At 39.6% G+C, this 25,749-nt stretch overlaps 2 protein-coding genes across 6 annotated transcripts in view; both read right to left on the reverse strand.

Annotated features, from left to right (window-relative positions):
* Nucleotides 1-11,953, reverse strand: part of LOC117518655 (mitochondrial import inner membrane translocase subunit TIM44-like) — a 28,375-nt gene extending 16,422 nt beyond the window's left edge. The window contains 7 exon segments of the mRNA XM_034179856.1: nt 5,042-5,127; nt 7,593-7,729; nt 8,346-8,495; nt 8,584-8,664; nt 8,760-8,963; nt 9,167-9,271; nt 11,910-11,953. Coding sequence (XP_034035747.1) covers nt 5,042-5,127; nt 7,593-7,729; nt 8,346-8,495; nt 8,584-8,664; nt 8,760-8,963; nt 9,167-9,271; nt 11,910-11,939 — 793 coding nt within the window. The 5' untranslated portion in view covers nt 11,940-11,953.
* Nucleotides 11,954-12,094: 141 nt separating this feature from the next.
* hnrnpm (heterogeneous nuclear ribonucleoprotein M) overlaps nt 12,095-25,749 on the reverse strand; it is a 44,793-nt gene continuing 31,138 nt past the window's right edge. For 3 of the 5 annotated variants that reach the window (XM_034179860.1, XM_034179858.1, XM_034179862.1), the window contains 2 exons: nt 16,872-16,923; nt 12,095-12,524 (listed from right to left, as the gene is read on the reverse strand). In XM_034179860.1, coding sequence (XP_034035751.1) covers nt 12,361-12,524; nt 16,872-16,923 — 216 coding nt within the window. In that variant the 3' untranslated portion in view covers nt 12,095-12,360. The remainder of the gene's footprint in view (nt 12,525-16,871; nt 16,924-25,749) is intronic. The other 2 variants (XM_034179861.1, XM_034179859.1) reach the window with 1 other exon arrangement.

A 25,749-nucleotide genomic window follows, 5' to 3' on the forward strand; every position in this document is an offset into this window, starting at 1 on the left:
ATTATCACTACTGTAGAATATATTTGTATCATCAGCGAATAATATTAGTTTCAATGATCTAGATGCATTAAAAATGTCATTAATATACATATTAAACAATTTGGGACCCAACACTGCCCCCTGGGGGACACCACAAGCAATGCCAAGACATTCAGATTTGTAATTTCCCATTTCCACGTATTGGACCCTATCTGTAAGATAACTTTTTATCCAATTTCCTGCAACTCCTCTGATACCATAATTCTCTAATTTGTTGATTAAAATTGAATGGTTAATTGTATCAAATGCTTTTTTAAGATCAATGAATATTCCAACAGCATATCTTTTTCTGTCCAATGCATTAGTAATTTCTTCTATTGCCTCAATAACAGCCATTGAAGTGGTTCTTTTCTTTCTAAAACCATATTGACCTTCGTTTATTAACTGATATTTTTCTATGAATTTTTCCAAACGAGAGTCAAACAATTTTTCTAGGATTTTTGAAAACTGTGGGAGTAAAGAAATTGGTCTATAATTGGTAAAAATATGTTTGTTGTCATTTTTGTACAGTGGTATAACTTTTGCAATTTTCATTTTTTCCGGAACACATCCAGTTTGGAATGACAAATTACAGATATAGGTCAGAGGTTTTGAAATGTTGTTGATGACTTTTTTGACTAATACCATGTCTATATCGTGACAGTCTGTAGACAGTTTGTTTCTGCATTTATTAACAATGTCTTTTATTTCCTGTTCATTTGTTGCTGAAAGAAAAATTGAATTTATGTTTCTTTTTATAGTTTCATTAGACTGCTGAATTCCTGGATTTGGGATTTCAGCTGCCAAATCAGGGCCAACATGTACAAAAAATTTATTAAAACCATTCACTATATTATTCATGTTGTAATCATGAACATTTTTATCAATAAAATAATCTGGATATCTTGTATTGGAAGATCCTGGTTTAATTAGGTTGTTCAAAATGTTCCAAGTTTCTTTGATGTTGTTTTTATTTTTTTGTAGAATTTCATCATAGTACAACTTTTTACTTATTCGGATGACTTCTGTTAATTTGTTTTATATACTTTATATCTTATTTCAGCTTCTTTTGTTTTTGAATTAATAAATTTTTTATAAAGGCTGTTTTTTTTTTGCAGGCTTTTAATATTCCTTTAGTTAGCCAAGGACATTTATTGTATCTTTTATTTTTATAGTATTCTTTAAGGGGACAATTTTTTTATACAACGTGCAGAAAATATCTATAAAATTGCTATATGCACCATCTACATCTGACTCACTGTAGACTGTACTCCAGTCTTGTATACTTAAACTGCTGTTGAAGGCATTTATTGTTTCTTCTGTTCTTATTCGTTTATGGACTACTTCTCTGTCATGATTAGTTTTTTTAAGGTCACAGTCATAAACAATAAAAACAGGTAAGTGATCAGTGATATCACATATGAACAGGCCACTTGTAACTTGATTTTCAATAATATTTGTAAAGATATTATCGATTATTGTGGCACTGTGAGATGTTATTCTACTTGGTTTTGTAATTGCTGGATAAGGGACATACTATACATTGTGTCAGAAAAAGCATCTATTGATTTCAGTTTTTCAGGATTCAAAAGATCTATATTAAAATCCCCACAGACAAATATATTTTTAGTACTTATTTCCGAGAACATTTTTTCCATTTGTTCATTAAAAATGTCAATACTTGAACCAGGTGACCGATATACACAACTTACAATAATATTTTTCCTCTTTTTGTTGTCTATTTCGACTGTCAGACATTCCATTACTCCATCTATTGTTACTGACATACTTTCTACAACCGTAAACTGAATTGTTTTATGAATATATAATGCAACACCACCTCCTGTTTTGTATTTCCTGTTTACATAATGCAACTCATAATCTTCTAAATCAAAATCAATACCTTTTTCCTTTTGTAACCAGGATTCTGATATGGCAATAATACTAAATGGTGATATAAACTGTTGCAAATATTCCTTTATAGAGTTAAAATTAGTGTACAAACTTCGGCTGTTGAAATGTATGATTGACAATTTGTCGTCCGAAGTCGTAACATTTGTATACTGGTCTTATGTATAGTAATCACAGTTCATATTTATTGAAACAAGAAGGTTGTTGACCGGGGTCAGTTTCATTTTCCTGATCTTGTGTGTTGTGCTCAGTATATTTAAATGTTTCCAGTTCCTTTTGTTTAAATTGTAAGATTCTCTGTAACAAATCTGTATCTTTGTTGTTCTTTGGTGTGAATATGTTTGTTGTAATGTTCATGGTGGTGTATAGAGTCTCACATTGTTACCTTTATCTTTCAGTTATATTTGTCAAGCTCTTCTATATTTCTCACCACCATAACTTTTGCTTCTTCTGGTGTACCATTCAGTTTGATGAGAATCCTACAATTTGTTACCCACGTTTGCTGAATTCTTTGCTGTTTCTTTAGGTTTCTTGCTTTCTTGGCTATATCGGCATTCTTTTTGGTTAAGTGATCATTCATGAATACATTTGTTCCTTTTAGTTTGAATCTTTGCTTCAAGAGTGCCCTTTTGTTTCTTCTGTTGGCAAATCTTACGATGACGGTTGGCCTCTCTCCGGTTTGTCTCAGAGTGTGACACGCCTCAATGTGCTCCAGGTCCAACTCTATCCCTCTACTCTGTAGGTAGGATGCCACCTGTTGCTCCACAGAGAGCGTCTCCTGCTCACTGGGCTCCTCACCACCACCAACAACCGCACGCGCGTACGAGCGCGGCTTAATTTGGATTCCTGAGATGACCACATCGTTCATACGAGAATGTTGCTCCAGTTCCTCCACTCGCTGCTCCAGCTCTGTGATGCGCCGGTTTTTCTCCTCATTCTGGAGGCGCAGCTGTTTAACCTCCTCCAAAAGTTCCAAGAGCTGTGTCTGCTGCGTTTTGACAGCAGACACATCCTCAGCCAGAGAGTCAAGTGACTCTTTCAAGTCTCCGTAGTTCAATTTGGACGGCATCTTGTTAATAACTCCAACCTTACTTCAAGACAATTCCTCTTGTATTTCCTCACAGGTTTGGCATCCTGCTCAGTCCTGTCTCTGCCGGGGTTTTTATGGCTGTTAGTGCGCTTCAGTCACTTTTTCCCAGCCGGTATTAACTTTGGACACTTGACTTGGCTAACTAGCGTGTAGCCCCGTTAGCTCTCAGTTAACCTCAGCTCCACTCCTTCCTCCTTCCTCCGGGCTTCTTCTCAAACTGCTCTACAAAGAAGCTGCGACTCTGCTTAGAAACTGGTCCTCTGCATTAGAAGACTGGTCCCATCTGTGTTGCATGGCATCGACCAACTTCTGGCACCAAACAAAACGCAAATCGAAGCAGTCTTCACGCTAAATGCTGGTAACATGGAAGCAAACGTAGTTACTACACACTCCCTGAACAGGCGGTCAGAATAACTCCATTAATGTCAATTCTGCTCATTTGTACAAAGTTAAAATATAGCATACATCTTTTAAGTTGAATAATGCACTAATTCTGAGTTTTGTAACAGACACAGACAGATCGCAAAGGATTCTGGGTAAAGTGGCCTCTGCTAAACACTGATTGGTTCAGTCATTCATTATGTAAACCATCACGTTAATGTGACGTCTGTCGTGTGTTGGTGGTTTACAGATAAATGTGCTTTTGTAAAATATTCCATTTTTTATTTGTAAAACAGGCATTTTTTACGGAGCCCTGGAAGTGTCATTACAAAATGTTTTGCATGTAGAGAGAATGTGCGCGCGTTTTATGATGCTGTAAAACGTGCTTTACACTGTGCGAGATGATTTTTCATGCAGGAATTTTTTGGAACGAGTTTCAGGTTAATCGCGCGTCCTGCATCGTGTAGTGTACATGGAGTACAAGCTGCGTTTAGCATCTCGGACCACCTCCTGATCGCTGATCGTATGGTCCAATGAAAATCAAACCTGTTTGATATTATTCTGGTGGCCGTCGTGAGGGTATCCTGCTGCTGAAGAGCTACAAGCATTTTTTTTTATTTTTTTTTTTGCTGTTGTTTTGTTTTTAAACTTCATTTGTAAAAAAAAAAAGAAAAAAAAAAAAAAAAAGCCATTTGCAAAGCCAAAATGTTGATTTGGTGCCCAGGCGCTTAGTACTTAGGGCGAATACTCCCATGAACACTACTGGCCAGAAGATGGCAGTAGAGGCCTTGAAAACAAAATTCCAGATAATCCCTGTCTGCTACATTTAAAATGCGTGGAATTTAACAAACGCAAATACAATAACAACGTCTATAAACTCAGAGAATATATTCACGAGAGTTTTAGGCACTAGAGTTTAATGCTGTTGTCCGTGGAGCCTGAACAGAGTGTCTGAAATGCAATTGTCCTGTCGTGATCATACTGAGATTACATCATCCTACCCATAATGCACTGCTGGGCACAGCAACAGCATGTGCTCACAAAACCTTAAAAATTAGCACATTACTTTAAAACTCTAAAACATATATCTGATATTTTCACTTTATAAAACTTCAGACATGACAGTAATTTTAAATAACTTGTCCAAAATTAGTTTGGTTAAAATTTGAAACATAAGTTAAAAATGTATGCCTCTGGATGACTTAGGAGATATTGCTAGCATATCGGTATGGTGTTAAAGGAAATTTTTTTTTTTTTTTTTTTTGGGCCATTTCGCCTTTGTCTACAGAGGATAGAGACGCTTTTCGTAGAAGCAGCTCTCTTCTGTTAGCAGAGGGTATAACTGTCCATTTGGTTACAAACTTTTAACAGGTTGGTGCTGAACTGATTTTAAATTTTAAAAATGCTTGTCGCTGTTCAGCTTTGTTTATTGGTCTAAAAGTTACCGGACAAAAATTAATTGGAAGATGATTGGTCCGATAATGGGTTTTTAAAGTTATCTAAAAAGATAATCCGATAATGAAAACATTATACTTTCGATAATTATCTGTTATCGGAAGTGTGCCCACCACTGAGTATGACTATGACCAAAATATCAAAGCACAATGATACAAAAGGACAAATAGGACAGTCACTCCTTACGGTTGAACACCACATTGTTGTCCTTGAAGTCTTTCCACTGCTGGTACCATTTTGAGTCCTTGTGGAGGACCACACCCACAGTCTCTCTGAAGAACACACAGCGCAGTTTCCACATCTGGTCAAATGTAATAAGATGGCATGCAGACTTGATAAACTAAGTTAAAGTACCTGTGGGCTTAAAGGCTGTAATGTCTATGCAACCTGACATTTGACCCCAGTGACCTTGAATTTCACCCAATGATTAACCTCTGGCTCTCCTTGTGAAAAAAAAAATTGGTATCGACGTCTGTGTATGCCACACTGGGTCCAAACTAAGTGAAAATCAAATTCCTTGAACTTGTCTTTTGCCAAAATTTATATTTTATAGTAATATATTCCATGAAGGCTCACCACCTGCAGGGAGTTGGTAGAGGGTCTGTCCTGGCAGTGGACAGGATCAAATGTCCACATGGACTGACACTCAGTTATGGCGCACCTCCACACATAGCACGAGCTGTGGAACCATACTCCTGAAGCGAGCCCCTCTCCAGGAGTATGGAGAGGGGCTCTCAGACACTCTTTCTCCGGAGTTGTCCAGGGTGAGTGGTGCCGGACGGGTGCAGGGATACTCACAAGTCCCCGGCTGAGTGGCGTTACTTTGGAGTTTTCCTCACTGAACAAGAGGGCTGCCTGCCTCTATGCGATGTCATGTTGCAGAGAGGAATCTGACTGTTTTGTGCATATGCACCAACACCAATTCAGAGTATCCAGTCTTCCTGGAGACTCTGAGTGGGATCCTGGAACGATTCCCACTTAGTTCTACTGGGGGACTTCAATGAATATGTGGGCAACAATGGAGAAACCTGGAGAGGAGTGATTGAGAGGAATGACCCCCCTGATCTGAATTCAAGTGGTGCTTTTTTTTTTTTGGACTTCTGTGCTGGTCAAGGATTGTCCATAACAAATACCTTGTTCGAGCACAAGGGTGATCATAAGTACACATGGTACCAGAACACCCTCGGTCAAAGGTCAATGATCGATTTTGTAATCGTGTCATCAGACCTGTGACCGTGTGTCTTGGAAACTTGAGTGAAGAGAGGCGGGGGGGAGCAGTCAACTGATCACCACCTGGTGATCAGTAGGCTCAGCTGGCGGGGAAAGCCACCGAGCCAACCTGGAAGACCTAAACGTGTGGTGCGGGGTTTTCTGGGAATGTTTGGTGGAAGAGCCTGGAATGCTGGACGGCCTTCAACTCACACCTCCAAGGAAACCTCTCCCAGATCCAGTAGGAGGTCAGAGACATAGAAGCAGAGTGGTCCATGTTTTTGTGTATCTTGTATTGGACCAGAAATACGGACATGCCTCTCCACACTGAGCAGGTATTAAGCTCTGAAACAGGTTAATACTCCAGACAGTACCCTTTAAAATAGTATGTTACATTACATATTTGAAGGTACTTCATTTTCTACCTATGGTGGCCAGAATCTATACGCATTCCCATGCTATGAGCCCATGATGGCAACCCAAGTTCACTGGTGGACTCCAGTGGTAAGAATAGCTGTTAGGCTAAAGAAAGAGGCCTTTTGTGTTTGGTAAGCACAAAGGTCTCCAGAATCACCTAACAGGTACTAGCAGTCCAAAAGGACTGCAACCTCAGTGGTGGTTTAGGCAAAAACTCCATGGGAGGAGTTTGGAGAGCCCATGAAAAATGACTTTTGATCAGCCTCAAAGCAGTTCTGGTAAACTGTCAGGCACCTCAGGAAAGGCAGGCAGTTCTTAGCCCAGGCTGTGTTCAGTAGGGGAGAAGAGCTGCTCAACTGGACTGAAGATATTGTCAGGAGGTGGAAAGAACAATTTGAGGATGTCCTCAACCCTACTGACATGCCCTCCATGGAGGAGGCAGGGATGGAAGACTCGGGTGGATCTGGTGCCATTACCCGAGTGGAACTCACAGAGGTAGTCAAAAAACTCCTTGGTAGCAAGTCACCACGGGTGGACGAGATTCATCCTGAGTTAGTCTCTGGATGTTGTTGGGCTGTCATGGTTGACACACTGATACAGTATTGTATGGAAGTTGGGAACAGTACCTCTGGATTGCAAAACTGAGGTGGTGATGCCATCTTTACAAAAGGGGACACTGTGTGTTTCAATTATAGAGAGAAGACTTAGACAGTTGAACCTCAGATTCAAGAGGAGCAATGTGGGTTCCATCCATCCTGGTCATGGAACAGGGGACCAGCTCTTTAACCTTGCAAGGATATATAGACACGTGTGTGTGTGTGTGTGTGTGTGTGTGTGTGTGTGTGTGTGTGTGTGTGTGTGTGTGTATATATATATATATATATATATATATATATATATATATAATATATATATATATATATATATATATATATATACACACACACACACACATTATAATTTTTCAAATTATAGGATGAGAAATTACATTGGATGACAGTCAGTCACATTAACCCAGAATGAATTGATGCTGTTATCAAGCTCTAACTAAAAAATAACTTAACCTACACTTCCCTCACTGCATCAGGGAAAGTGAACAAAGCTCACACACTCGTTGGCTTCGAACATCTTGCTGTCATCTCCTGTTCCTTTCGAGGAGAACTCAGTCCTCTTCCTCAGTTTGGAGGGAGGCCGATATGGGCCGACATGGCCCATATCACCAATGTCTTTCTTGACACTCTCCACACCCTGAATATAGACAAATACATAGAAGGTACTAATCAACAAATAGCTTCCTACGGTGCCCTCCAAAAATACTGGAACACTTGGTGTGTCACACATTTTATTTTGTTTATGCCATTTCAAATACAAAAAATAATTAAATTTCTAACGTTATCTTCCTTAAACTCAAACTGAAAGCAATCCTTTACAACTTGATGTAAATTAATTAAAAACATAAAAACCAAGATGATAATTTTCTTAAAAAGAAGAAAGAGTTGAGCTACAGTTTGCCAGAAGGTAGATCTGAGATACAAGCCTAGACTTGATGTTTTGTTGAAAGAAAATTCTCCTCTGTACCACTTCATCATGAAGCTGTATACCTGGTGATACAAAATGCAAAACATGCACTATGCACAATTTCTCTAAAGAAATATCCATGAATCCAATTTTTCAACTTATCTTTAACAGTAGAACAGAATTCACTGTGCAAAATGTTCTACTGCACATAGTGATCTTGATAAATCCTATTTCACAAGGAGATATGTGATGATAATAATAATCATAGGTAAAAACATCAGCCTGGTTTAACTTCTGGTAAACAAGGAAATGCATTAGTACCAAAGCAAAAACAGTGACTCCATACCTGTGATATTGCTCTGAAAGCACTGGTCTTGCCCAGCATCTCTCCACTCTTGGAGACCGTCTCTGCTGAGCACTTAGCTGTTTTGGCTGCTTCCTCCATTCCTTCCTTGATTTTCTTCCCAATTTCTGTACGACTAACCTCCCCAATTCCCTGTAAAAACATGCATGTGAACAAATGGAATGCTCCACAAAGATGCCGCACAAAATCATCAGATGGCAGCATAAGCACTATAGCTTACCTCTTTAACTGTCTCGGAGAGGTTCTCCAACTTCTTCTTAAGAACCTCTGAGGTCTTCACTGTTTCAGACTCTATTGTTTTCTGGGTAAAAACACAGAAGTGTGAGCAGTGGTAAAATATGCATTAGACAGGACAGTATTTTTCTTACAAAGATGTGCCTGTGACCAAATACGAACATATTTCCTTCTAGCTTGTTTCAGTGCATCAGACTCCTCAAGTTTTCTGGCCTCTTCTCTGAACTTCTTGATGTTTTCTTTCATTTCTTTATTCTTACTCAGCTCCTGCTTCAGGCTGTCCAGAAACTCCCCCAGAAATCCTTTTCTGCCAGCGCCCCTCTCTGCTGACAAACACCTGATTTGTTGAAGAGGCGAATGAGGCACCTTGTAGATATGAAACAGGAAAAAATAAACATCACTGTGCATATGCAGCAATTCAGTGGAATTCAAATTAATTCTGCCATGACATGATAAAATGGTTGTAGTCTCTATTAAGTCTGTTTAAAAACATAAATAAGCAACATCTGTCCTTATCTTTGGGGAATTTCCAAATAAAACAGTAACAAAGCTTTTTCATATACTGATACCTCTGAAGGGCTTTTGGGTAACCCATGTCGCGTGTAGACACTAGGCCTGTTGTGAAGTAGACGGTTTAAAGAAGTGAAAGCCAGCAAGCTGCTTCTTAGATGTATCTGAAGAGAGAAGCACTCAAATTAACTCTTAAACGTAATTCATCTTCCCATAGTTGCAAACGATTCGTATTCAGTACTACAACCGTATATACAAAGTTGTTGTTTTTTGGTCAAATCAACAAGTATTCACCTTATAATTACCATTTACATCTATTTTTGTATTCATACACCATATTTGGGTTGTATCTGTCATTGGTGGGATAAAAATGCCTTCTTGTCCAGGACAAGAAATCATAACAGCAATAATAAGCCAGTGTTACGTGGCATTGAGTGGTCCAATTATTTTCTGCATCCTGTCTGTATCCCAATATGCCAAAAAATTCTGTTATACAGGTAGATCTCAAAAAAAATTGTAATAGCATGGAAAAAGTTCTATATTTATTGGCATTTATTTCAGAAAGTGAAAAATTGTATAGTCTAGGTTTGAAGATTTTTTTTTAATTATTTTGATAATTATGACCTACAGCTCCCCCACCAACACACACACAAAAATGGGGGAAAAGTATCTCAAAATATTAGATTTTATAAGAACAATCCAAAAACTGAATTTATACAACCCCTGGCAAAAATTATGGAATCACCGGCCTCGGAGGATGTTCATTCAGTTGTTTAATTTGTAGAAAAAAAGCAGATCACAGACATGACACAAAACTAAAGTCATTTCAAATGGCAACTTTTTGGCTTTAAGAGACACTATAAGAAATCAGGAAAAAAAAAATTGTGGCAGTCAGTAACGGTTACTTTTTTAGACCAAGCAGAGAGAAAAAAATATGGAATCACTCAATTCTGAGGAAAAAATTATGAAATCATAAAAAACAAAAGAATGCTCCAACACATCACTAGTATTTTGTAGCACCACCTCTGGCTTTTATAACAGCTTGCAGTCTCTGAGGCATGGACTTAATGAGTGACAAACAGTACCCATCAATCTGGCTCCAACTTTCTCTGATTGCTGTTGCCAGATCAGCTTTGCAGGTTGGAGCCTTGTCATGGACCATTTTCTTCAACTTCCACCAAAGATTTTCAATTGGATTAAGATCCGGACTATTTGCAGGCCATGACATTGACCCTATGTGTCTTTTTGCAAGGAATGTTTTCAGTTTTTGCTCTATGGAAAGATGCATTATCATCTTGAAAAATGATATCATCCCCAAACATCCTTTCAACTGATGGGATAAGAAAAGTGTCCAAAATATCAACGTAAACTTGTGCATTTATTGATGATGTAATGACAGCCATCTCCCGAGTGCCTTTACCTGACATGCAGCCCCATATCATCAATGACTGTGGAAATTTACATGTTCTCTTCAAGCAGTCATCTTTATAAATCTCATTGGAACGGCACCAAACAAAAGTTCCAGCATCATCACCTTGCCCAATGCAGATTCGAGATTCATCACTGAATATGACTTTCATCCAGTCATCCACAGTCCACGATTGCTTTTCTTTAGCCCATTGTAACCTTGCTTTTTTTCTGTTAATGATGGCTTTCATTTAGCTTTTCTGTATGTAAATCCAAATTTCCTTTAGGCGGATTCTTACAGTTCGGTCACAGACGACTCCAGTTTCCTCCCATTCGTTCATTTGTTTTGTTGTGCATTTTCGATTTTTGAGACATATTGCTTTAAGTTTTCTGTCTTGACGCTTTGATGTCTTCCTTGGTCTACCAGTATGTTTGCCTTTAACAACCTTCCCATGTTTGTATTTGGGCCAGAGTTTAGACACAGCTGACTGTGAACAACCAACATCTTTTGCAACATTGTGTGATGATTTACCCTCTTTTAAGAGTTTGATAATCCTCTCCTTTGTTTCAATTGACATCTCTCGTGTTGGAGCCATGATTCATGTCAGTCCACTTGGTGCAACAGCTCTCCAAGGTGTGATCACTCCTTTTTAGATGCAGACTAACGAGCAGATCTGATTTGATGCAGGTGTTAGTTTTGGGGATGAAAATTTACAGGGTGATTCCATAATTTATTCCTCAGAATTGAGTGAGTCCATATTTTTTTCCCTCTGCTTGGTCTAAAAAAGTAACCGTTACTGACTGCCACAACTTTTTTTCTTGATTTCGTATAGTTTCTTAAAGCCAGAAAGTTGCCATTTGAAATGACTAGTTTTGTGTCACGTCTGTGATCCGCTTTTTTTCTACAAAATTAAACAACTGAATTAACATCCTCCGAGGATGGTGATTCCATAATTTTTGCCAGGGGTTGTGTGTGTGTGTATATATATATATATATGTATATATATATATATACACACACACAACTTCGGAGTTTTTGAATTTTATTAAACGACTGAAGCTGATTGTGTTTTGATTTACCCATTATCCTTATTGTATGAATTTTAGCTAAGTTCAAATGTATTGCATTAACTTCAATTTTAATGATTGCGATGTTTTTTTGTTTTTTTTTTTTGCTTTACTGTTACTTTGGCGATTAACACGCATCTTTACCCAAGTTAAACACACAGTACGTCAAAACGCCGTCTGGTTTCGCTTCAGTTAAGGTAGCTAACGCTGCTACAAGTTTTCCTTAGAGGAAAATAAACATTTAACATCAACCGGCAAACCTAAAATGTATTTGCTTAGTAAACAGCATTAAGAACCTTTATTTAACAGAAAACAACTTACACTCACTTCGTAACACCAACATAAGGGAGCTGCCATCTTGGGTGAAGCGACTGACCTTCCGCATACGTCATCAGGTCACATGACGCTTCCAAACCAATTCGCACGTACATAACACGGAAACGTGCAATGAACTTTAATATTTAAGAGTTAAAAATAAAAAATAAAAAAAATAAAAAAAAGCACAAACCAAGTATTTTCAAATATTGAGATTTAATTATCAAAACACCTCACAGGAGAAAGGCAATGACACATGAAGAAAAAAAAAGTTTTGGTCTCTAAAAAGAGTTATAATACTAAAACACATCCACTGTTTCAAACTACAAACTAAAATAACATTTTTCATGTTACATATTCAAATAAACCAAAAGAACAGAATGGGTCATTTAGATGACAGAGCATTGGGAGCACTGGGTCATTAGCGATTTAACACGTCTGATAACATGTTTGAGACCATCATTTATGCATTCCTGTCTATTCTAACGTCGATCTCTCTTCCATTCAGCCGCAGGCCATTCATTGTGACACAAGCACGTTCAGCGGTTTCAGGGTTGTCGAAACGAACCACGCCGCAGCCCTTGGACTTTCCATTCTCCATCTTGATATCAGCATACTGAACCATACCTGCAGAAACATGAGTACTAATGTTAAGGCATCTAAGGAGGCTTGTTCCTAAATGCTGCACACCCCAACAGGATGGTTTTAAAAAGTTTTGCTGTGTTATCATGTAAACACGACAGTCATATTTGCCTCACACACTGTGCCCCACAGACATTATAAAGTGTAGACGCCGCATTGATTGCTGAGGCGCAAGAAATACGGCCGCCATCTTGGACCGGTCATTGTAGTGACTCCATCACAAGGCACAGCGAAAGTTTGATTTTATAATCTTATTAATTTTTATCCTTCTATATTGAAGTTGTTTGTTCTTTATTAATTTCTCTGTTCTGTAGTGTCTTTTAGCACTGTGTAAAGCACTATATAATGTATTATTGGTTAGTATTATAATAAGGTGCTGAGAGCTGTAGAGAGTGAAGCTTCACAAAGCTCCAAATGTGTCAACAGTCACACATACACGTGGTCCAGGAGGAGATTGGAACAGAGGATGTTTTTCTGCAGCACACTGCCAAACTCACCTCTCACACCGCACTAACGAAGGACACCGAAGCCAAAACGAAACAAGAAATCTGGACTTACTAGGGGTGTAACGATACGCAAAAATCACAGTTAGGTACATACCTCGGTTCTGAGGTCATGGTTCGGTTCATTTTCAGTACAGTATGGGAACAAAATGCAAATCCTAAATTTGCTTGTTGTTTAGACCAACAATTTATTGTAACATTATACAAACAGGAAAATAAAATAATTGCAAAGTGCTGCCTATGTAATAAGTTAAATAAAATGTTCTCAAATAAAGGACAAATGTATGAAATATTAAAAAAATACATTCCTAGTAAACAGCTTTTAACAAAACCTTTCCACAAGTAAAGCGCAGCACAATGGTTCTAGAATGAAGCCCTGTTCAATTTTATTCAACCTTCATGTTTTGCCAGAAAAAATTAACTTGTCCAAAACTGTCACAGTCTGAGGATTTTTTTTTTTTTTTAAATAGAATTAATGTTTAAAGAATCCCTTTACTTTTGTACAATTTATTTTATATCTCATTCTATTAACAGTTTGTTTAATGTTTGTTAATATAGCTTTTTAAATAATGTTTTGAAAACAAAAACATTGTGGGAGAGGCAAAAAAGTGAGTAAAACCACCTTAAAATATTTAGAATCACAAACTTAATTCTTGGTTTATTTATTTTGCCATTAAAATTGGCCATCACTTATTAAAATAAAATAACTTCTCAAGGCCAGGGCTTCTCAAAGTCTGGGGACTATTTAATCACAGCGCAGCAAACAAGGTCAGTAGGATGAGCGAGTCCAAGTGAGGAGGATTGTAGATATCCCTCCACTCAGTGCTTTACGGCTGCTGCAGGCAGCACTGCAGAGGAGGGGGAGACCCGCTGCTGCTCAGAGACAGAGACTTTCACTTTCAGTCGCCAAACATCAAAAAAGTCTCCAATAACACCAGGAAAAGTAGCTACATTTGTCGCTAGTCGCTTTTGAGAAAATAAGTTGTCAAGAGGGTTTGGAAAGTTGCCAGATTTAGCAAGAAAGTCGCTAAGTTGGCAACACTGAATGTAAATGCATGCAACATGAACTCACGCATGCACAACCCTGTACCGAACGTCCCATACCGAACAGTTCAATACAAATACATGTACCGTTACACCTTTAGGACTTGCGTTGACTTTCGAAGGCATCGTTTAACCGTCGTCCAGCTTCGTTCCTGTAGCTGCCGCTTCACCAGAATTTTCAAATGGTTGAAAAATGTGAACGAATACCAATGACAACCTCAATCTGTCCATATTTCGTTTTGCTTTCTGTGTTGATGGTTCCTTATTGTTTGCATACTTCCCATAATGTCAGCGTTCTGTTTGACTGCCATCCAACTTTACCCAACCTCCCAAGTCCAACGTCTTGCACAAACACTGACGATATCTGACCGGATCAATAAATAAAGCTCTGACGAGTTGCATGTAACATCCTTGTATCACTGCTAACTCGTCCATGTGTGGGACGAAAAGCAACGTTGTCACACAGAAACAATAGCGACAACAACATTTTATCAACTATTGTAGGGCTGAAACGATTAGTCGAGTAACTCGAATAATTCGATTACAAAAAATGTTCGAGGCAAATTCTGTGCCTCGAAGCTTCGTTTAACGTTGTAGTACATATGCCAGGCCTGTGTGTGGCGCTGCAACGTCCACAGGAGAAAAAAAACAGAAGAAGACTGGAGCATAACAGCTAATGAAATTAGCAACGATAGCTACCGCTTTCCAGCATGACACAGAGTAAAATAAAGCCTTTTAAGAGATAGATGGTCCACGCCGATCATCTGAAATAGACTTACTGTGCATTTAAAGCGAAGCAGTGTGTTTGTCTCGTTTTAAAAAACACACGGTCTGCTCTACGTGGGGAGGGACGGTGGCCGGCTGCTCTCTGCACGGTGTGAGGGGCTCTCAGACCGGGCGAGTCACAGCTCTGGCCCCGACTACATTGACAAACAGCAGAAGTGCACTCTTTCTTCTGTGTTTCCCTCAGACTCACACTGTTTGACTTTTTAATTTTTTGCTTTTTTGGACAACACACAACACTTCACAAACACGGTGACTTGTTTGTATAATAATAATAATAAAAAAAAAACCTGACTGCGAGTCTGCATGTTCAATCTCCAGCTGAATTGCAAAGGCGGGGGGGGGGGGGGGGGGGGGGGGGGGTTTATAATAAAAAAACAAAAAAAACAAAACTTAAAAATGGGTACATTTTACAAGTTGGAGAAAAAACAAAGCCACATCGCATCGCCATTTCAGCAAAATGCCAACACTATGGCGCAGTGACATTGTGCCACTGCTTAAGGAGAGCCCTGGTCTATCGATGTTTAAAAACGCAAAAGTACTTTTTATCCGATTACTCGATTAATCGCCAGAATAATCGATAGAATACTCGATTACTAAAATAATCGATAGCTGCAGCCCTAAACTATTGTAACTATTTACACACATCCCAACTGTTTGTGGCTGGCCTGTGTGCACACACGTTGTCGTTGTGAGGACAAACATCTCTCACCTGTTGTCAAGACAACTAGATCCCGCACCTACAGGTGCTGCAGACATGAGCACAGGGGTGGCTGCGCTCTGTCTCATACCCGCTGTCAGTCACATCATCGTGAATGTTTCGTTTTGATTTTGTTTAAGCATCAACGTCCACATTCACTTCGTTTTTCTTTCGTTAGTTTCGGTTTTGTTTCGTTCCTTTTTGCACACGTTTCGCAGGCTTTTTGGTGATGGGAAAAGTACAGGATCATTCATTCAGCTATTACCGTGTGCCACGTCACCGGGCACTAAGGTCGAGGCTCGTAGCCATTAACCAGCTACGGAGAGCAACACACTCCACAGCTAACAATCAATTCACCCTATTGAGGTTTCAAATATTCCAAGATCTCTGAGTGGTGGTTGTCACTGCGAAATGTGTATATATGTACACACGTTTTCGCCATCTTTTATATATGTTCAAAATCTCCAATGTCCTACAATCCTTTGAGTGTTTTCACAGACATTCTCCTGATTTAAGCAGAATTTATGACAGACACCTCAACACTTCTGTGACATATATAAACACACACCCTCATATCCCCTAGTTTTACCTCACATTCTTAAAAGCCCTACATCATCACACACATTTTCTCCATAGCCAAGGGTTACAGCTGTATTGCAAAAATCACAAAAACCTGATATGTAAAGTGAAAATTGCTGCATCTCAAACACACACACACCACCTTAGTTGAGGTGATTAAAAAATTCAAAATACATTTTTGTAGTGCAGCAATTATCCATTCTCAGTATATTCATGATGGCTTTTATTTTTTTAAGAAAGTTCATAGACTGCAGTTTATTTTATATATTAAATTGTGGGGTTTATTTTCTTCATTGTCTTTGTGTTTATGACAGCCAGTGTATGTGTTTTGCAATTTGAGGGGTATTTTCAAAAGAATTACACATGCCATTACATGCGACTCAAATTAATTAAATGCAATCACCTGACAGCACTAATATGTATGACCTTTACATTTTCAAGAATTCTCAGGGGTTCTTTGCAGCCAGAAAGGAGTTAAAGAATGCATTAAGTGTTTAATTATGAGATGTGTAGGCAAGACAAGCTCTGTCTTCAGTCTACACCTTTATGTAAAGATTAAACAGTTAATTCCTATTTTTAAAACCTCATCTGTTAATTTGCATTTAGTGATTATGACAAATGTATTGGTTATCTTCTTTGTGTTTTGTGTAAATGTTTTCAGACATAATGTTTTGGACGGCCTGAAGTAAACCCAAAACAGAGTACCATAATGGCTGTTCTTACCACATGTATTGAAGGTATCCTTCAGCATCTTCCAAGTGAAATCAAATGGCAACTAAAAGACAAAAATTATTTTTTTTAATCTAATTAGCAGATTTAAGTTAAATGGTTACATAAATACACCATTTGTAGAATACTTACATTTTCTGACAAAGATCTGGCAACCCTTCCTGGTATTGCCTCCTCCGGTTCCAGAGCCTCCACCGCCAAAAGAATTGCCAAAGCCACCACGATCCAAGTCAGTGGAACGATCAAACTGACCACCAACACCACCAGATCCCATCCGATCCATGCTGGAGCCCATACGATCGAGGTTTCCAGAGGTGAACGGTCAAGCCCTCCACCTGAATTCATGCGGTCAAACCCACCGGACATCCTGTCAAGCCCAGTGTTACCAATGCGATCCATACCCATCGGGGGAGCCAAAGTCCATGCCACCGCCAATACGATCCAAACCTGATGAGCCCATGCGGTCAAAGCCACTTGGACCAAGGCGGTCCATACTGGAGCTCATACGGTCCAAGGCAGATCCAAGCCTGTCCATACTGGGCCCAAGCCGGTCCATCCCCAGAGCCCATCCGATCAAACCCAGAACCTAGCCTGTCCAGGTCAGATGAGCGGTCATCCCTGACATGCGATCCATCCCACCTCCCATGCGGTCCATTGAAGAACTCATGCGATCCATACCCATGGAGTTTCCTGAAAGTAAACATAAATGTAAAACAATGGCAAAGAGGGTCCAACAGTTTGAGTTGCAATTCAGATTACATTTGGACTGCAGGATTTACGGGACTGAGCAGACACTTTATATGAAATCCCAAGGATACCAACCAATTCCTCTTTCAAAGGAATCTCCAAAGTTATTGCGAGACATGCCCATTTCATTTCGACCAATGTCCCTGTCAATGCCACCACCAATTCCACGATCCATGTCTGACCACACACACACACAAAATTTGAAAAACCCAGAAAACATGACAAATGGTTCAATTTGAAGTGTCAAATGTGTCCATACCATTCATTCTCCCCATCCCAGAGGAACCAAAACGATCCATGTTGTTCATTCCTCCAAAGTTGTCCATTCCTGAATCAAGAAAGAATATCTTTAGAAGAGTTCTGACACTTTCACTTGGGGTATTCAGTTCATGAGCAAGACATACAATTTTGACCTAATCCGTACCATGTAACAGTCTAAAACACACACACAATCCAGCTTCAGTATACCATGGCCTATATAGAAATGTATGATGGCCATCCCAGGGTGGTAGCTGCAGCCATGTAGGGGTCAACAAAGATTTTTTTTAGTATTTATAGAAGAATATTTAAAACACCATCTAATAATCGGCATCGTTTTTTTTTTTTTTTAAACCAAAACTGGAACAACTTTAGCTTTTGACAAGTGTATAAACTGAAACTGACCTTTGTCACCATTTTTGCTGTTTTTACAGCAAAAATGTCTTTATGGTGAGACAAATAATGTGGTATACTTTTCAATACGATTGGAGCATTTTTAAATTTGGAGCCCAACCTGGCTACAGTTCCCGCACTGGGATGGCCATAATACATTTCTGTGTAGGCCATGGTATACAGAGACTGGACTATAAGTGTTGTTTTGTACCCCTAAGTGGCACAAAAACCTGCTTGGCTGATGGATTAATTAACCAACAAGGAGGGCTTAAAATTGAAGACACAACATTGTCCCGGGGACTATAAAATAGCTTCTGGGAAATGACAGTGTCTGGAACAACTCTGGACCATTGAAAAAAATTTCAAAGCAATTTCAATATGGTACCATTTGCACAACCTGACCACATATGAGAATTAAACATTTCTTAATCACTTGAATTAGAATAAATCTTATTAGCAGCAAAAATACAACACGTTTTTTGACCGTTTGACATTTTGATTTGCGTTATCTCCACCATGTCATTACAGGTGTTATACAGTGTATCTGGAAAGTATTCACAGTGCTTCACTTCTTCCACATTTTATGTTACAGCTTCATTCTGAAATGGAATAATTTTTTTCCCCCTAAAATTCTCACAACAACCCATAATGACAGTGTGGAAAAAAGGGTTTTTTTTGCTATAAAAAAAAAAAAAAAACATAACATAAGTATTCACACAGTTCGCTCAATCCTGTGTTGTTGATGCACCTTTGGCAGCAATTACAACCTTAAGCCTTCTTGAACAGTGATACTTCCTGTGACATCATGAATCTGGTCACGTGGTTGTTGGACTAGCATGGTTGGCTTTGTTGTGGGTTAACGTAGAGAAATACCTGCTTTTGCGGTGCGGCTTAGGTTTTGAATGCATTGAGAGACCACCGAATCGCTTCCTGAACTCTAAGTCACCATACCTTCTCTCTTTCATGATATCAATTTACATGCATTGTTGGTAACATCAATGTGCACACGTGTGACATCAATGTCTGTAAACAAGAAGTATCACTTACATGAATGCCACAAAGTTTGGCACCACCTACCTTTGAGTTTTGCCCATTCCTCCTTGCAGCACCTCAAGTTCCATCAGGTTAGATGGGCGAGCGTCGGTGCACAGCCATTTCAGATCTCTCCAGAGATGTTCATATCAGATTCAGGTCTAGTCGGTCTAATCACAGAATTGTCCTGAAGCCACTCCTTTGATACCTTGGCTGTGTGCGTAGAGTCATTGTCCTGCTGAAAGAGAAACGTTGCCCAGGCGAGGTCAAGAGCGCTCTGGAGCAGGTTTTCATCCAGGATGTCTCTGTACATTGCTGCATTCCTCTTTCCCTCAATCCTGTCTAGTCTCCCCAGTTACTGTTAATGAAAAACATCCCCACAGCATGATGCTGCCACCAACATGCTTCACTGTAGGGATGGTGCTGGTTCCTCCACAACTTCAGGCCAAAGAGTTCAATCTTTGTCTCATCAAACCAGAGAATTTTGTTTCCCATGGTCTGAGAGTCCTTCGGGTGCCTTTGGACAATCCAGGTGGGCTGCATGTGCCTTTAACAAGGGTGGCCTTATGTCTGGCAACTCTACCATACAGGTTTGACTGACAGATTGCTGCGAGATGATGTCCTTCTGGAAGGTTCTCCTCTCTCCACAGAGGAATGCTGGAGCTCTGACAGCTCGATCGCACAGTTTAGACGGGTGACCGGCTTTAGGAAGAGTCCTGATGGATTAGCACGGCTGATGATGGAAGCCACATTTGTGCCTCGAGACAATCTTGTCTCGGAGGTCCACAGTCAATTCCTTTGACTTCATGCTTGGTTTGTGCTCTGACATGCACTGACAACTGTGGGACTTCATATGTAGACAGATGTGTGCCTTTTCAAATCATGTCCAATCAACTGAATTTACCCCAGGTGGACTCCAATTAAACTGTAGAAACATCTCAAGGATGATCAGTGGAAACAGGATGCACCTGAGCTCAATTTGATCTTCATAGCAAAGGCTGTGATAATTATGTATATGTGATTTCTTAGGGATTTTTTTTTAATAAATTTGCAAAAATCTAAAATAATAAATTTCATTGTCATTCTGGTGTACTGTGCGTAAAATGTTGAGAGAAAAAGTAATTTCATCCATTTTTGAATAAGGCTGCAACATTAAAAAATGTGGAAAAAATGCAGCACTGTGAATACTTTCTGGATGCACCGTACACTCTTGTCATCTGTAAAACCTCCACTTTCATACGGTGTGTTGTTTGTACTGGTAGCATGAAGTAGTGTCAGTGGTGGGCACAGGTCCACTAATCCGCTAACCGCGAATTAGCGAAGCTAACATTTTTGTTAGCCGATTTGCTTTTCAGCTACCTTTGAAAACCATCAGCGGACCAATTAACTTCCGCTAAATTTAGTTCCGATAACTTTTAGACCGCTAACATCAAGATGTAAAAAAGATGTTTTCACTATAATCAATCAATCAATTTTTTTTATAGCGCCAAATCACAACAAACAGTTGCCCCAAGGCACTTTATATTGTAAGGCAAGGCCATACAATAATTATGTAAAACCCAACGGTCAAAACGACCCCCTGTGAGCAAGCACTTGGCTACAGTGGGAAGGAAAAACTTCCTTTTAACAGAAGGAAGAAACCTCCAGCAGAACCAGGCTCAGGGAGGGGCAGTCTTCTGCTGGGACTGGTTGGGGCTGAGGGAGAGAACCAGGAAAAAGACATGCTGTGGAGGGGAGCAGAGATCGATCACTAATGATTAAATGCAGAGTGGTGCATAGAGCAAAAACAGAAAGAAACAGTGCATCATGGGAACCCCCAGCAGTCGACGTCTATAGCAGCATAACTAAGGGATGGTTCAGGGTCACCTGATCCAGCCCTAACTATAAGCTTTAGCAAAAAGGAAAGTTTTAAGCCTAATCTTAAAAGTAGAGAGGGTGTCTGTCTCCCTGATCTGAATTGGGAGCTGGTTCCACAGGAGAGGAGCCTGAAAGCTGAAGGCTCTGTCTCCCATTGTACTCTTACAAACCCTAGGAACTACAAGTAAGCCTGCAGTCTGAGAGCGAAGCGCTCTATTGGGGTGATATGGTACTACGGGTCCCTAAGATAAGATGGGACCTGATTATTCAAAACCTTATAAGTAAGAAGAAGAATTTTAAATTCTATTCTAGAATTAACAGGAAGCCAATGAAGAGAGGCCAATATGGGTGAGATATGCTCTCTCCCTAGTCCCCGTCAGTACTCTAGCTGCAGCATTTGAATTAACTGAAGGCTTTTTAGGGAACTTTTAGGACAACCTGATAATAATGAATTACAATAGTCCAGCCTAGAAGAAATAAATGCATGAATTAGTTTTTCAGCATCACTCTGAGACAAGACCTTTCTGATTTTAGAGATATTGCGTAAATGCAAAAAAGCAGTCCTACATATTGTTTAATATGCGCTTTGAATGACATATCCTGATCAAAAATGACTCCAAGATTTCTCACAGTATTACTAGAGGTCAGGGTAATGCCATCCAGAGTAAGGATCTGGTTAGACACCATGTTTCTAAGATTTGTGGGGCCAAGTACAATAACTTCAGTTTTATCTGAGTTTAAAAGCAGGAAATTAGAGGTCATCCATGTCTTTATGTCTGTAAGACAATCCTGCAGTTTAGCTAATTGGGTGTCCCCTCTGGCTTCATGGATAGATAAAGCTGGGTATCATCTGCGTAACAATGAAAATTTAAGCAATACCGTCTAATAATACTGCCTAAGGGAAGCATGTATAAAGTGAATAAAATTGGTCCTAGCACAGAACCTTGTGGAACTCCATAATTAACTTTAGTCCATGAAGAAGATTCCCCATTTACATGAACAAATTGTAATCTATTAGACAAATATGATTCAAACCACCGCAGCGCAGTGCCTTTAATACCTATGGCATGCTCTAATCTCTGTAATAAAATTTTATGGTCAACAGTATCAAAAGCAGCACTGAGGTCTAACAGAACAAGCACAGAGATGAGTCCACTGTCCGAGGCCATAAGAAGATCATTTGTAACCTTCACTAATGCTGTTTCTGTACTATGATGAATTCTAAAACCTGACTGAAACTCTTCAAATAGACCATTCCTCTGCAGATGATCAGTTAGCTGTTTACAACTACCCTTTCAAGAATTTTGAGAGAAAAGGAAGGTTGGAGATTGGCTATAATTAGCTAAGACAGCTGGGTCAAGTGATGGCTTTTTAAGTAATGGTTTAATTACTGCCACCTTAAAAGCCTGTGGTACATAGCCAACTAACAAAGATAGATTGATCATATTTAAGATCGAAGCATTAAATAATGGTAGGGCTTCCTTGAGCAGCCTGGTAGGAATGGGGTCTAATAAACATGTTGATGGTTTGGATGAAGTAACTAATGAAAATAACTCAGACAGAACAATCGGAGAGAAAGAGTCTAACCAAATACCGGCATCACTGAAAGCAGCCAAAGATAACGATACGTCTTGGGATGGTTATGAGTAATTTTTTCTCTAATAGTTAAAATTTTGTTAGCAAATAAAGTCATGAAGTCATTACTAGTTAAAGTTAATGGAATACTCAGCTCAATAGAGCTCTGACTCTTTGTCAGCCTGGCTACAGTGCTGAAAAGAAACCTGGGGTTTTCTTATTTTCTTCAATTAGTGATGAGTAGAAAGATGTCCTAGCTTTACGGAGGGCTTTTTATAGAGCAACAGACTTTTTCCAGGCTAAGTGAAGATCTTCTAAATTAGTGAGATGCCATTTCCTCTCCAACTTACGGGTTATCTGCTTTAAGCTACGAGTTTGTGAGTTATACCACGGAGTCAGGCACTTCTGATTTAAAGCTCTCTTTTTATCCATCCATCCAAAGTTGTCTTCAATGAGGATGTAAAACTATTGACGAGATACTCTATCTCACTTACAGAGTTTAGGTAGCTACTCTGCACTGTGTTGGTATATAGCATTAGAGAACATAAAGAAGGAATCATATCCTTAAACCTAGTTACAGCGCTTTCTGAAAGACTTCTAGTGTAATGAAACTATTCCCCACTGCTGGGTAGTCCATCAGAGTAAATGTAAATGTTAAGAAATGATCAGACAGAAGGGAGTTTTCAGGGAATACTGTTAAGTCTTTATTCCATACCATAAGTCAGAACAAGATCTAAGATATGATTAAAGTGGTGGGTGGACTCATTTACTTTTTGAGCAAAGCCAATAGAGTCTAATAATAGATTAAATGCAGTGTTGAGGCTGTCATTCTCAGCATCTGTGTGGATGTTAAAATCGCCCACTATAATTATCTTATCTGAGCTAAGCACTAAGTCAGACAAAAGGTCTGAAAATTCACAGAGAAACTCACAGTAACGACCAGGTGGACGATAGATAATAAAAAAAAACTGGTTTTTGGGACTTCCAATTTGGATGGACAAGACTAAGAGTCAAGCTTTCAAATGAATTAAAGCTCTGTCTGGGTTTTTGATTAATTTAATAAGCTGGAATGGAAGATTGCTGCTAATCCTCCACCCCGGCCCGTGCTACGAGCATTCTGACAGTTAGTGTGACTCGGGGGTGTTGACTCATTTAAACTAACATATTCATGCTGTAACCAGGTTTCTGTAAGGCAGAATAAATCAATATGTTGATCAATTATTATCATTTACCAAGAGGGACTTAGAAGAGAGAGACCTAATGTTAATAGACCACATTTAACTGTTTTAGTCTGTGGTGCAGTTGAAGGTGCTATATATTTTTTTCTTTTTGAATTTTTATGCTTAAATAGATTTTTGCTGGTTATTGGTAGTCTGGGAGCAGGCACCGTCTCTACGGGGATGGGGTAATAAGAGGATGGCAGGGGGAGAGAAGCTGCAGAGAGGTGTGTAAGACTACAACTCTGCTTCCTGGTCCCAACCCTGGATAGTCACGGTTTGGAGGATTTAAGAAATTGGCCAGATTTCTAGAAATGAGAGCTGCTCCATCCAAAGTGGGATGGATGCCGTCTCTCCTAACAAGACCAGGTTTTCCCCAGAAGCTTTGTCAATTATCTATGAAGCCCACCTCATTTTTTGGACACCACTCAGACAGCCAGCAATTCAAGGAGAACATGCGGCTAAACATGTCACTCCCGGTCTGATTGGGGAGGGGCCCAGAGAAAACTACAGAGTCCGACATTGTTTTTGCAAAGTTACACACCGATTTAATGTTAATTTTAGTGACCTCCAAATTGGCGTAACCGGGTGTCATTACTGCCGACGTGAATTACAATCTTACCAAATTTACGCTTAGCCTTAGCCAGCAGTTTCAAATTTCCTTCAATGTCGCCTGCTCTGGCCCCCGGAAGACTGACTATGGTTGCTGGTGTCGCTAACTTCACATTTCGCAAAACAGAGTCGCCAATAACCAGAGTTTGATCCTTGGCAGGTGTGTCGTCGAGTGGGGGAAAAACGGTTAGAGATGTGAACGGGTTGGCGGTGTACAGGGCTTCTGTTTAGGGCTACGCTTCCTCCTCACAGTCACCCAGTCGGCCTGCTTTCCCGGCTGCTCGGGATCTGCCAGGGGGTAACTAACGGCGGCTAAACTACCTTGGTCCGCACGGACTACAGGTGACTGGCTAGCTGTAGGATTTTCCACGGTGCGGAGCCGAGTCTCCAATTCGCCCAGCCTGGCCTCCAAAGCTACGAATAAGCTACACTTATTACAAGTACCGTTACTGCTAAAGGAGGCCGAGGAATAACTAAACATTTCACACCAAGAGCAGAAAAGTGCGGAAGAGACAGGAGAAGCCGCCATGCTAAATCGGCTAAGAGCTAGTAGCTACGCTAAGCTAGCGGATTCCTAAAAACACGCAAAGTGAATAATGTGTAAATAATTTAGAGGTGATTCAGCAGGAGTGCTTTAGTTAAGGCACGTAAAGATTACACTGGGAAAAATCGTAATCTAGATAACTAGATCAATCTAACTGCGCAGATTAAACAGCTAACAGATACAGAAAAACACCGCTGTGCTCCGGAACAGGAAGTGATACATACCACAGTGAGAGCCAACCACCAGTACAGGCAAGCAAAAAGCTTAACAGTTTAAAACATTTGTAAAGCCTGAAATCATACATTTTAGTTCCTGTCTGTTACTTGTTTTGTAACAGACACATAACTGAGGTACAGCTCAATCCTCTGTCAGCAGAGGAGACCTGGCTACCAGACAGAAAGGAAGAGAGAGAAAAAAAGATGTTTTCACAGCCATGCAGTCTTACAGACATGTCACAGGAGACATGTACAGCAAGGCAGTTTTGACTTATGGTTACAATTTTAAACAAACTAATTCCAAACAAGTTATCAAAATTAATGTCACCTCTGTCATTTTAACAAAGCGAAAATATCAGCTATATTTGTAGTTTTAAAGTAATGCACTAATTTTGAAGGTCTGAGTGTTTACAGACACACAC

The sequence above is a fragment of the Thalassophryne amazonica genome, chromosome 10 (genome assembly GCF_902500255.1).
Source record: "Thalassophryne amazonica chromosome 10, fThaAma1.1, whole genome shotgun sequence".
Taxonomy (NCBI): domain Eukaryota; kingdom Metazoa; phylum Chordata; class Actinopteri; order Batrachoidiformes; family Batrachoididae; genus Thalassophryne; species Thalassophryne amazonica.